Source organism: Salvelinus alpinus, chromosome 13 (genome assembly GCF_045679555.1).
Source record: "Salvelinus alpinus chromosome 13, SLU_Salpinus.1, whole genome shotgun sequence".
Classification (NCBI taxonomy): domain Eukaryota; kingdom Metazoa; phylum Chordata; class Actinopteri; order Salmoniformes; family Salmonidae; genus Salvelinus; species Salvelinus alpinus.
The window spans coordinates 11,115,267-11,128,874 of NC_092098.1; the positions used below are offsets into that span (position 1 = coordinate 11,115,267).

At 44.0% G+C, this 13,608-nt stretch overlaps 1 protein-coding gene across 2 annotated transcripts in view; it reads left to right on the plus strand.

The window, feature by feature from the left end:
- LOC139537051 (serine/threonine-protein kinase PAK 3) overlaps positions 1–11,971 on the plus strand; it is a 57,909-nt gene extending 45,938 nt beyond the window's left edge. For both annotated transcript variants that reach the window (XM_071337888.1, XM_071337889.1), the window contains 7 exons: positions 9,720–9,768; positions 9,934–10,046; positions 10,406–10,523; positions 10,637–10,736; positions 10,876–11,072; positions 11,185–11,322; positions 11,529–11,971. In XM_071337888.1, the coding sequence (XP_071193989.1) occupies positions 9,720–9,768; positions 9,934–10,046; positions 10,406–10,523; positions 10,637–10,736; positions 10,876–11,072; positions 11,185–11,322; positions 11,529–11,618 (805 nt within the window). In that variant the 3' untranslated portion in view covers positions 11,619–11,971. The remainder of the gene's footprint in view (positions 1–9,719; positions 9,769–9,933; positions 10,047–10,405; positions 10,524–10,636; positions 10,737–10,875; positions 11,073–11,184; positions 11,323–11,528) is intronic.
- The last annotated feature ends 1,637 nt before the right edge of the window (positions 11,972–13,608 follow it).

Here is a 13,608-nt window from a genome sequence, read left to right on the forward strand (position 1 = left end):
ACCTGACTTCGCCACACTCCCTTTTACCCCCCCCCCAAGAAAGTTTTGGGCTTGAGTAACAGGCTTCCAGCCTCGCCTCCGTGCTGCCTCCTCATACCACCGCCTCTCTGCTTTCGCTGCCTCCAGCTCAGCTTTGGGACGGCAATATTCTCCTGGCTGTGCCCAGGGTCCCTTTCCGTCCAGAATCTCCTCCCAAGTCCACGAGTCCTGTTTTTTTGGCCGCTGCTGCTGGTTCCTCTCACGCTGCTTGATCCTTGTTAGGTGGGTGGTTCTGTAACGGTCGTTCTCCTCCTCTTCGTCTGAAGAGGAGGAGTAGGGATTGGACCAAAGCGCAGCGTTGAAAGTAGACATAATTTATTAAATGAAAACGACGAAACACGAAGAACACTTGAGAAATTACAAAATAATAAACGAAGTCAACAGACCTGAACAAACTAACTTACAATATACGAAGAACGCACGAACAGGAACAGACTACATACACGAACGAAAACGAAACAGTCCCGTGTGGTGCGACATACACAGACACGGAAGACAACCACCCACAACAAACAATGTGAAACAACCTACCTATATATGGTTCTCAATCAGAGGAAACGTCAAACACCTGCCTCTGATTGAGAACCATACAAGGTCAATTAACAATGACACTTAACATAGAACAAACAACACAGACTGCCCACCCAGCTCACGTCCTGACCCACTAAACACAACTATACAAAAGGAAAACAAGGTCAGGAACGTGACAGGGACAAATAAAACAATTTCTTATCGTTGAGCTGGAGAAAATTGTCAGACATCCAACATTTGATGTCAGCAAGACACTTGTGAAGGGTAGCTATGCTAGTTTGGCCACTGGGTTTGATTAGTAAATAAAGCTATGTGCCATCCGCATAGCAGTGAAACGGAATGTTATGATTGCAGATTATGTCACCAAGGGAAAGCATGTACAGGGGGAAAACGATGGGGCCCAGAATTTAACCCTGGGGGACACCATAGTGAATAGGTTCTGGGGACGAGACTGAACCACCCATGCTCACTGAGAAATGTCTGCCTCATAGATATGACCTTAACCTGTCAAGGTCAATGCTGGAGATTATCAACCACCTCTCCAGCCAACAAATATGTTATCCAAAAGAACTAGAATGGAGCATTCACCGGCATCGACAGCCCACAGCATGTCATTGTTGACTGTCAATTAAGCAGTTTCCGTGCTGTGAAGTGAACGGAAGCCTGTCTGGAATTTTTCAAGTAAGTTGTTCATGCTCAAATAAGCCACCAATTGCTTGAAAGCAACATCTGAAATCTTGGATTTAAAAAAATCAGTTTTGAGATGGGTCTATAATTACTCAGTGAGGAGGGTTCTAGATTGGGCTTTTTAAGGAGAGGTTGGACCAGGGCAGTTTTTAAATAGGCTGGAATGGAGCCAGAGGTCAGGGAGCTATTTACAATAGACAGAATGTTGGGGCCAACAGTAGGCATAACCTTTTTTAGTAGTCTAGTAGGGATCATGTCCAAGGGGCAAGAGGAGGTCTTTATGTGGTCTACAGTACCAAGGAGGGACTCGAAGGATATTTGCTCAAAGGAGCAAAAGGAAGCAGTAGACAGTCTCAGAGTAGTTGCCTCAAGTGCCTTCTGACAGGAAATGATGGTATGGCGTCGGCTACTGTCATTGTGGGATGAATCTTAAAAACTGTTTGCAGAGGTCAGGGGATGCTGGCATTCTCTGCCTGTGTCTGCCTCATTGCTGTGACTTCAGTTGCACAGACAGCTTCTCCCACGTGGCAGAATTGAGTGGGAAAAGTCGCTAAATGCTATCAAAACCAAAGAAACTCCCCGAAGGCAGCCTCAAATGTAGCTGAATTTGTCGCTAGCCTCTTTTTGGAGGGGTCTGAAAACTCTCTAAATATAGCGGGAAAAGTCGCTAAATTGACAACCCTGATAATTTTTCAAATTAACTGTCAATATGCCAACATTTCATTCAAACAATGCCAATCCACAGCCAAATACTGGCTGGAATCAGTTGATGATAGGACTTAGACAAGTTGTAAATGCAACAAGTACTGCTATTGTATCAGATAATAGCACTGACAGCTTTCCAAGAAAACTACATCTGTGACATTTATGGTCTGTTTAAATATATTTTAGAGGCTATTTATACAAAACATTTGTATAATACCTCTATAAACTGTATTTAGAATTATATGACAATATTTTAGGTTGACAATAATTATATTACACGTATTCCACATGCCTATTTTTCTACATAAGTAAAGCCTGGATTATGCCTCTACCAATTAGACTGGTTTGGATTTCTCCATGATCAATATGGCTGCCATTTTCACCCCATTATGGAACTTTGAGTGTTTATAACATAGCCCCTCTAGTAATTTAATAGGATCTCTATTGGTTAGACTGCCATGGTGCACTGGTAAAGTCAATGCAGTGGAAACTAGGCTGAAGTTCATGGTGTATAACCAAACATTTAACCAGACCCCTGGCAGGAGACTCAGTCTGTTCCTGGTTATATTCCACCACTGGGACTGTGTTATATTCCTTCACCATGGGACTGTGTTATATTTCTTCACCATGGGTCTGTGTTATATTCCTTCACCATGGGACTGTGTTATATTTCTTCACCATGGGACTGTGTTATATTCCTTCACCATGGGTCTGTGTTATATTCCTTCACCATGGGACTGTGTTTCATATTCCTTCACCATGGGACTGTGTTTCATATTCCTTCACCATGGGACTGTGTTTCATATTACTTCACCATGGGACTGTGTTATATTTCTTCACCATGGGACTGTGTTATATTCCTTCACCATGGGTCTGTGTTTCATATTCCTTCACCATGGGATTGTGTTATATTCCTTCACCATGGGTCTGTGTTATATTCCTTCACCATGGGACTGTGTTATATTCCTTCACCATGGGTCTGTGTTATATTTCTTCACCATGGGACTGTGTTTCATATTCCTTCACCATGGGACTGTGTTATATTCCTTCACCATGGGTCTGTGTTTCATATTCCTTCACCATGGGACTGTGTTTCATATTCCTTCACCATGGGACTGTGTTTCATATTACTTCACCATGGGACTGTGTTTCATATTACTTCACCATGGGACTGTGTTATATTTCTTCACCATGGGTCTGTGTTATATTCCTTCACCATGGGACTGTGTTATATTTCTTCACCATGGGACTGTGTTATATTCCTTCACCATGGGTCTGTGTTATATTCCTTCACCATGGGACTGTGTTATATTTCTTCACCATGGGACTGTGTTATATTCCTTCACCATGGGTCTGTGTTATATTCCTTCACCATGGGACTGTGTTTCATATTACTTCACCATGGGACTGTGTTTCATATTACTTCACCATGGGACTGTGTTATATTCCTTCACCATGGGACTGTGTTTCATATTACTTCACCATGGGACTGTGTTATATTCCTTCACCATGGGACTGTGTTTCATATTCCTTCACCATGGGACTGTGTTTCATATTACTTCACCATGGGACTGTGTTATATTCCTTCACCATGGGACTGTGTTTCATATTACTTCACCATGGGACTGTGTTTCATATTACTTCACCATGGGACTGTGTTATATTCCTTCACCATGGGACTGTGTTTCATATTACTTCACCATGGGACTGTGTTTCATATTACTTCACCATGGGACTGTGTTATATTCCTTCACCATGGGACTGTGTTTCATATTCCTTCACCATGGGACTGTGTTTCATATTCCTTCACCATGGGACTGTGTTTCATATTACTTCACCATGGGACTGTGTTATATTCCTTCACCATGGGTCTGTGTTTCATATTCCTTCACCATGGGACTGTGTTTCATATTCCTTCACCATGGGACTGTGTTATATTCCTTCACCATGGGTCTGTGTTATATTCCTTCACCATGGGTCTGTGTTTCATATTCCTTCACCATGGGACTGTGTTATATTCCTTCACCATGGGACTGTGTTTCATATTCCTTCACCATGGGACTGTGTTATATTCATTCACCATGGGTCTGTGTTATATTCCTTCACCATGGGACTGTGTTTCATATTCCTTCACCATGGGACTGTGTTATATTCCTTCACCATGGGACTGTGTTTCATATTTCTTCACCATGGGACTGTGTTATATTCCTTCACCATGGGACTGTGTTTCATATTCCTTCACCATGGGATTGTGTTATATTCCTTCACACTGGGACTGTGTTATATTCCTTCACCATGGGACTGTGTTATATTCCTTCACCATAGGACTGTGTTATATTCCTTCACCATGGGACTGTGTTATATTCATTCACCATGGGACTGTGTTTTGTATTCCTTCACCATGGGACTGTGTTATATTCCTTCACCATGGGTCTGTGTTATATTCCTTCACCATGGGACTGTGTTATATTCCTTCACCATGGGACTGTGTTATATTCCTTCACCATGGGTCTGTGTTATATTCCTTCACCATGGGACTGTGTTATATTCCTTCTCCATGGGTCTGTGTTATATTCCTTCACCATGGGACTGTGTTATATTCCTTCACCATGGGTCTGTGTTATATTCCTTCACCATGGGACTATGTTATATTCCTTCACCATGGGTCTGTGTTATATTCCTTCACCATGGGACTGTGTTATATTTCTTCACCATGGGACTGTGTTATATTCCTTCACCATGGGTCTGTGTTATATTCCTTCACCATGGGTCTGTGTTATATTCCTTCACCATGGGACTGTGTTATATTCCTTCACCATGGGACTGTGTTATATTCCCTTGGAGCTGATTCAGAAATGGCAGCATCGTAAAAACATGGCTGTACCCAGGGAGGTGCCTGTGGTGTCTTGCCCCAGGGCAGAGTCCAGGGTGGTGGTTCTGCCCTCCAGCACTCAGAGGTGTAAAATGTCAGGGCAGAGAGAGGGACATCTTTGGATAGAGGTGCAGAGATTACTGTACCCGAGCCAGGGGTGCCAAACACACAGAGCTTTTATCAGCTTACTGTAATCTTTGTCTGGCTAATTCAAAGGCTGCTCAGGCTACTGTAGAGGGAATATCAAATCTTTGATTCCACTGGAGCCTCAATACCCCTGTGGCACAGGCATCAGAATAACACATCATTTACGCACAATACATATACTGTATATGTTACAGAACATACACTTTGCAATGAATAATAATGTACATGTTAAAAAGTGCACTTTAAATACACTGTACACTTGGCAGAGTAGGTTCACATGCCCGTCATGCACTGTATGCATTACAGAGTTGGTGAACATCGTAGAGGAATGGGCACTCCCTACCAAGGTTATTATAGTAAACTAAAACAGAAATTAAAACAAAAACTAAGTTCATGAAAAAACTATTTAGTAAACTGAAATAAAAGAATTAACAAACTCAAATCAAATGGTATTGGTCACATACACATATTTAGCAGATGTTATTGCGGGTGTAGCAAAATGCTTGTGTTTCTAGCTCAAACAGTGCAGTGCAAATACTGCTATACTGAAACTATTATAATTTTGTTTCTCCAAAATGATAGAAAATAAAATGAAAACCATTGTGAATTATGTTCAGTTTTAGTTTTTTTGTAAAATTTTGGGGCAAAGATCTAATGGGATTTTCAATCTACTTAATCTGGTGGGCAGCCAGATGATGGGGATGTTTCAAAAAGGCCTAGCTTGGGCATCACTTTCACTAGCTATCACTAGCTAATGGGGAAAAAATGACTAAGTATCAAACTTGATTCTTCTTACATGTCCTACTAAAGTTACCCCTAGAGTTGATCGACGCACCCAATTAGCATAGAACAAAAATCCCCATCAAAGTCCATCTGTTTAAGCCAATGTTGGCCTTCAGCATCTGCGGTGGAAGGTGGCAAAGTTACAGCAGTGTCTGTCAGGCAGGAAACATCCCGAAAATCGCTCTTCTCACGAAAACGTCTGCAGACTCTGAACGGTTTGGGCTAGAAACGAATATAACCTAACCTGAGCTCTCAAGAACCCAATGCCATACAGCCATACGGCTCTGCTTTGAACTGCTAATAATCAATGCAATACGGTTTTGGAAATTTCAGAAATTCTATACTGAACAAAAACAACTTGCAATAATATCAACCATTTTTACTGAGTTACAGTACATCTAAGGACATCAGACCATATAAATAAATTCATTAGGTCCTAATCTATGGATTTCACATGACTGGGATTATAGATATGCATCTGTTGGTCATTGATACCTTTAAAAAAAAAAAGTATGGGCGTAGATCAGAAAACCAGTCAGTATCTGATGTGACCACCATTTCCCTCATGCAACGCGACACATCAACTTCGCATAGAGTTGATCAGGCTGTCGCCTGTGGAATGTTTTCCCAGTCCTCTTCAATGGCTGTGCAAAGCTGCTGGATATTGGCGGGAACTGGAACCCGCTGTCGTACACGTCTACCCAGAACATCCCAAACGTGCTCAACTGGTGACATGTCTGGTGAGTTTGCAGGCCATGGAAGAACTGGGGCATTTTTCAGCTTCCAGGAATTGTGTACTGATCCTTGTGACATGATGATCATGCTGAAATATGAGGTGATGGCGGTGGATGAATGGCACGACAATGGGCCTCAGGATCTCGTCACGGTATCTCTGCGCATTAATTGCCATCGATAAAATGCAATTGTGTTCGTGGTTCGTAGCTTATGCCTGCCCATAACCCCACCGCCACCATGGGGTATTCTGTTCACAACGTTGACATCAGCAAACTACTCGCCAACACAACGGCATTTACGTGGTCTGCAGTTGTGAGGCCGGTTGGACGTGCTGCCAGATTCTCTCAAATGACGTTGGAGGAGGCTTATGGTAGAGAAATGAACATGACATTCTCTGTCAACAGCTCTGGTGGACATTAATGCAGTCAACATTCCAATTGCACACCCCGTCAAATCTTGAGACATATGTGGCATTGTGTTGTGTGACAAAACTGCACATTTTGTGGCCTTTTATTGTCCCCAGCACAAGGTGCACCTGTGTAACGATCATGCTGTTGAATCAGCTTCTTGATCTGCCACACCAGTCAGGTGGTTGGATTATCTTGGCAAAGGAAAAATGCTCACTAATAGGGATGTAAACTAATTTGTGCACAACATTTGAGAGAAATTATATTTGTGTGCATACGGAAAATGTCTGGGATATTTTATTTCAGCTCATGAAACATGGGGCCAACAGTTTACATACATATTTTGTTCAGTAAACTTTCATATCCCCCCAAATCTGATTTAATAAATACAAAAGATACACTTCCTGTGAGGCATTTTAGATTCCAACGGAGGTGTTTTGTGTTGCACTTCCCGACCTAATGGAAACTCGGGAGGGAACAAAAAAAAACATCTGCTCGAAGCTGTTACACAAAAACACTCAGTGGAAATCTGTGGTAAAACAGCTAACAGAAAGTGCATCTTTTTTACTTGTAAAGTTGATTTTGTATGATAACTTTTGTGTTCAAGTTTAGTGTTCAAGGTTTCCAAAACTGTATCGCAATCAAGGATAAATTGTTTGTAGAGCATTTCACACTTGACCAAATCACCTCAGCTAATCAAAAGGGATGTGGAAGGACTGAGTCATGAGAAGGGCTAACCTATGACCTGACCCATCACCTTATGTATTACTAACCCACAGTTGCAGGAAGCAACTTCAAAACAATTATACAACCCAAATTGCTCCTAGCCTCCCAAACATCCTTTCTGTCGTTCTGCCCCTGAACAGGCAGGTAACCCACTGTTCCTAGGCCGTCATTGAAATTAAGAATTTGTTCTTAACTGACTTGCCTAGTTAAATAAAGGAAAAATAAAAATAGGACAAAACAACAAGCGAGACAACACAACACTACATAAAGAGAGACCTAAGACAACAACATAGCAAGGCAGCAACACATGACCACACAGCATGGTAGCAACACAATATGACAACAACATGGTAGCAACACAAAACATGGTACAAACATTATTGGACACAGACAACAGCACAAAACGCAAGAAGGTAGAGACAACAATACATCACACAAAGCAGCCACAACTGTCAGTAAAAGTGTCCATGATTGAGTCTTTGAATGAAGAGATGGAGATAAAACTGTCTAGTTTGAGTGTTTGTTGCAGCTCGTTCCAGTTGCTAGCTGCAGCGAACTGAAAACAGGAACGACCCAGGGATGAGTGTGCTTTGGGGACCTTTAACAGAATGTGACTAGCAAAACTTGTGTTGTATGTGTAGGATGAGGGGTGCAGTAGATATCTCAGATAGGGGGGAGTGAGGCCTAAGAGGGTTTTATAAATAAGCATCAACCAGTGGGTCTTGCGACAGGTATACAGTGATGACCAGTTTACAGAAGAGCATAGAGTGCAGTGATGTGTCCTATAAGGAGCATTGGTGGCAAATCTGATGGCCAAATGGTAAAGAACATCTAGCCGCTTGAGAGCACCCTTACCTGCCGATCTATAAATTATGTCTCCGTAATCTAGCATGGGTAGGATGGTCATCTGAATCAGGGTTAGTTTGGCAGCTGGGGTGAAAGAGTAGCGATTACGATAGAGGAAACCAAGTCTAGATTTAACTTCAGCCTGCAGCTTTGGTATGTGCTGAGAGAAGGACAGTGCACCGTCTAGCCATACTCCCAAGTACTTGTATGAGGTGACTACCTCAAGCTCTAAACCCTCAGAGGTAGTAATCACCAGTGGGAGGAGGAGCATTCTTCTTATCAAACCACATGACCTTTGTTTTGGAGGTGTTCAGAACAAGGTTAAGGGTAGAGAAAGCTTGTTGGACACAATGAAAGCTTTGTTGTAGAGCATTTAACACAAAATGCAGGGAGGGGCTAGCTGAGTATAAGACTGTATCATCTGCATATAAATGAATGAGAGAGCTTCCTACTGCCTGAGCTATGTTGTTGATGTAAATTGAGAAGAGCGTGGTGCCTAGGATCGAGCCTTGGGGTACTCCCTTGGTGACAGGCAGTGGCTGAGACAGCAGATTTTCTGACTTTATACACTGCACTCTTTGAAAGAGGTAGTTAGCAAATATAAACAAATATAAACTTGCAAATCAGCTCTGAAAACATACTGAAATTAAACTGAATTCTAAATAAAGATCTAAAATTATAGAAATCAAATACTTTAATAACCTTGCTCCACACACACTTCACATGCAACTCAGACCCACCACTCATAGCAGAATGAGCTCTTGACATTATCCACATACGCAAGTGGTATAATGTGTACATTATATACTGTAGGTACATAACCCCTGCAAGACATTTATAGAAATCACAGGGGAAAGGTCACTTTATTGACAGGTGTATGACTTGTATTAGTTATTACTGACCCAGAAGCATTAGTGTTGCCTTTTCAATGGCCAATCATCAATGCTGCCCTCTGGTGGTCAAATGAAATGGTACCTGATCATCTATGGAAAAAAGCAATTGAACTGCTCGCATTCAAAGACATTGTGTAATAATTTTCTTTTAGATTATTGTGTTAATAAAACAATAAGGAAGTGTCCTCCAGGCTCTGGAGAGTTGCATAACTCTAATATTATGGAGATAGATACCGTGGAGGGACATGTTTTGGATGGATAGCTTGCGTGCACCATGATCTGTTCTATCTCCTTGCATGAGGACTTGTTTCTATGTGGAACTAATGCGTTGTTCTCTTGTTTCCTCAGGGCATCTGGCACTGTATACACAGCCATTGACATTGCTACTGGCCAGGAGGTAAACTAACTTAACTACCGCAGTCCTTTCAGAAAAACATCCACATCTTACGTGTTGGTCTGTCACCCTGATTAGCCTTCTGGCGAATCACAGTAGCTGTGCAATCTGTCGGAAGAGCACCGAAAACACCGTCTAATGTCTCGTTTGTGGTTGTGCCTCTGTCAGGTGGCCATCAAGCAGATGAATCTCCAGCAGCAGCCCAAGAAGGAGCTCATCATCAACGAGATCCTGGTGATGAGGGAAAACAAAAACCCCAACATAGTCAACTACCTGGACAGGTGACCTTCATAGCCATGGTTACTGATGGGGAAAACCGCAAGTACAGCAGATACTCTAAATATGACCATGTCGTGCACTACTATACTCGAAGGTAGACTCAGTGAAATGGCATTGCCATGAGTAGTACCGTAGCCATTGAGAGTAGCAAAGTAGCCATCACTCTCACACGGTCTCACACATTATCTGCGCATGTGCACGGGTCTGCTTCACGCTGTTAGAGCGTGGTAGCCAGGGCACCAAAACAGAGGAGAAGTTAAGCCTCAAGCTCCAGTGCTCTTAGTTGAAGCGGACATTGACCCACTTTGCTGTTTACTTTCTGGATCCTACCTTTAATCTCTCTGTCCTCCTCTGTCTGCAGTTACCTGGTAGGGGATGAGCTGTGGGTGGTGATGGAGTACCTGGCTGGAGGCTCACTGACCGATGTCGTGACTGAGACCTGCATGGACGAGGGACAGATCGCTGCAGTCTGCAGAGAGGTAAGAGACCAGCCCACAAATACCCCCTAGTGACTTGAGCTGAGCCCCTTCTGACCACTAGCCTAGGCATTTCCTCTGATCCAGATGTGTGTCTGTGTCCCCACTCTCTACAGTGTCTGCAGGCTCTGGACTTCCTGCACTCCAACCAGGTGATCCACAGAGACATCAAGAGTGACAACATCCTGCTGGGCATGGACGGCTCGGTCAAGCTCAGTAAGTCATCTCACCAGTAAGGGACAGGCAGGAGGGGCCAGGGTGGAATGATAGTCAATTGGATGTTGATGGTAGAGAGTCCTGTGGGGAGTGGTGGGGTTGAAGAAGCCATGTCTGACATGTTCCTCTCTCCCTAAAGCCGACTTCGGGTTCTGTGCCCAGATCACCCCAGAGCAGAACAAGCGCAGCACCATGGTGGGCACGCCCTACTGGATGGCACCCGAGGTGGTGACCCGCAAGGCCTACGGGCCCAAGGTGGACATCTGGTCCCTGGGCATCATGGCTATAGAGATGGTGGAGGGTGAACCTCCCTACCTGAATGAGAACCCTCTCAGGGTAAGACACATTATCTACAGTTCACACACATCCAGGGATATACTGGAGCTATTTGATCAGTAAGGGCCAATAACTGATTGGCCCTCTCCACCCCTCTCTCCCATCCCCTCAGGCGCTGTACCTAATCGCCACCAACGGGACTCCAGAGCTCCAGAACCCTGAGCGCCTGACCTCCGTGTTCAGAGACTTCCTCAACCGTTGCCTGGAGATGGACGTGGACCGCAGAGGCTCAGCCAAGGAGCTCCTCCAGGTACTGACCACCATGTTAACCCCAACCTGACCACACTGACCACTAACATAACCCAAACCTTAACCTGACCACTCTAACATAACCCAAACTCGACCACACTGACCAGGTTACCCCTACATTACTAACATACCGTTCTAACCTTAAATCACAGTCTGTACATGCAGAGCATTCCCCTCATTACTGTTCTTCGCTTGTGTTCTTTGCAGCATTCGTTCCTGAAGTTAGCCAAGCCCCTGTCCAGCCTGAGCCCCCTGATTGTTGCAGCCAAGGAAGCTATCAAGAACAGCAGCCGCTAGGAGGCACTGTGTGTCCACACACAGAGCTGGACCCTGCTCCATGGGGTTGTGAGACAGGCAGCACAGGGATAGACAGTAACCAACCCCCTGCTGCCTCATACAGAGGATGGACAGCTGGCCTACAGGGCCTCTCAGCAGCCGAGACGCTGCGGCTGAATCACCTTCCTGCCTCCTCTTTTAGTCCGCCAGCATTCTGTACATGTGGAGCAGTCCATCGGTACTGTGTAAGTGTGTGTGTAAGTGTGTGTGTGTGTGTGTGTGTGTGTAAGCGTGTGTGTGTAAGTGTGTGTGTGTCCTGTGAGGGGAGTAGATGCTCCTTAACAAAAACACAAAAAAAGAGAAAATACAAAGAAAAAAACTTGTGCTCCTTTTCAAGAGGGAGAGATCCAGGAAGAGAAGCCGAACGTAACAGCACTGAGAGCTTGTGATTCCTTCCCTTTCTGTCCAGCGATCACCTTGGTTCCCTTTTCTTCTAGGTCTTTCCAATAAGGCCTCTCCTGCATTGAACATTTTACATGAGAGACAGACTCTGGGACTCGGGAACCGACATATGCCTGCATGACTTTGGCTCTGTGTAACCAACTTGCAACCTGCTCATCCTCTGCAGGTGTGTGTGTGTGTGTGTGTGTGTGTGTGTGTGTGTGTGTGTGTGTGTGTGTGTGTGTGTGTGTGTGTGTGTGTGTGTGTGTGTGTGTGTGTGTGTGTGTGTGTGTGTGTGTGTGTGTGTGTGTGTGTGTGTGTGTGTGTGTGTGTGTGTGTGTGTGTGTGTGTGGCAAGAAAAAAAGGAGGGACTCGAGAGAAGTGGCAACCATCCATCAAAGCCATTTGGCTTACTCCAGGACATAGCTGTAATTCCTTGGATACCCTAAACTTCCTAGATGTTCAGAGATCTGACATAGAGAATGGCTGGGCCATGGCTGTAGTGGAGGCTGATTCAATCACTACTGCCTCTCGGATGGGCCACAGTGTGTTCACGTTTCCAAAGTCAAAAGCTTTGAAAACATTGTCCAATTCTTCAAGTTCAAGTATGAAACCCATGTTATGGACTTAATACCTGTATTTAGTTAAAATCGATTTAGTAAATTAATTTATTTGTAATTGTTTGTCCAGAGTCAATTTCCAATCAGAACGTCTGAGACACGTGGTCCGTTAGAAAGATTCTGAAGGTGTCACAATCTATTGCAGGACACTAGACTGAACAGACTAGACTGGACAGACTAGACAGGACATACTAGACTGGAAAGACTAGACAGGACAGACTAGACTGGACAGACTAGACAGGACAGACTAGACTGGACAGACTAGACAGGACAGACTAGACTGGACAGACTAGACTGGACAGACTAGACAGGACAGACTAGACTGGACAGACTAGACTGGACAGACTAGACAGGACAGACTAGACTGGACAGACTAGACAGGACAGACTAGACTGGACAGACTAGACAGGACAGACTAGACTGGACAGACTAGACTGTATTAGTGTCTATGTGGGAATAGCCTGCCAACAAAAATGAGCTTGAAAATATTTTTGGGGGTCAGTTTGCCAATGTTACCATTTGTTTCACATCAATGAGCCTTACTTTTGCATGCTTTAACCTCTGATCTGTGAATTTACCTAGATGTATCTGAAGCAGAAGCCATTTGTTGAAATGAGCACAATCCCTGAGTTAGTGCACATGTTCATCTGTTTGTCTGTTTGTCTCACTGTCTGTTTGTCTCTCTCTCTGTCTGTCTCTCTCTCTCTGTCTGTCTCTCTCTCTGTCGGGTCGCAATCTCCGTCTGTCTGTCTCTGTCTGTCTGTCTGTCTCTCTCTCTGTCTGTCTGTTTGTCTGTCGGTCTCTCTCTCTTTCTCTCTCTCTCTCTGTCTTTGTCCATCCACGAGGAGTGTATATATTGTTTTTTTAATGGGATGCCGTTCTTTAGCTTCCTCAGCGTGAGTTAAGACTCATTGCTCCAGTGTCTTCTTGCGGCTAAACTTTCCTAAGTA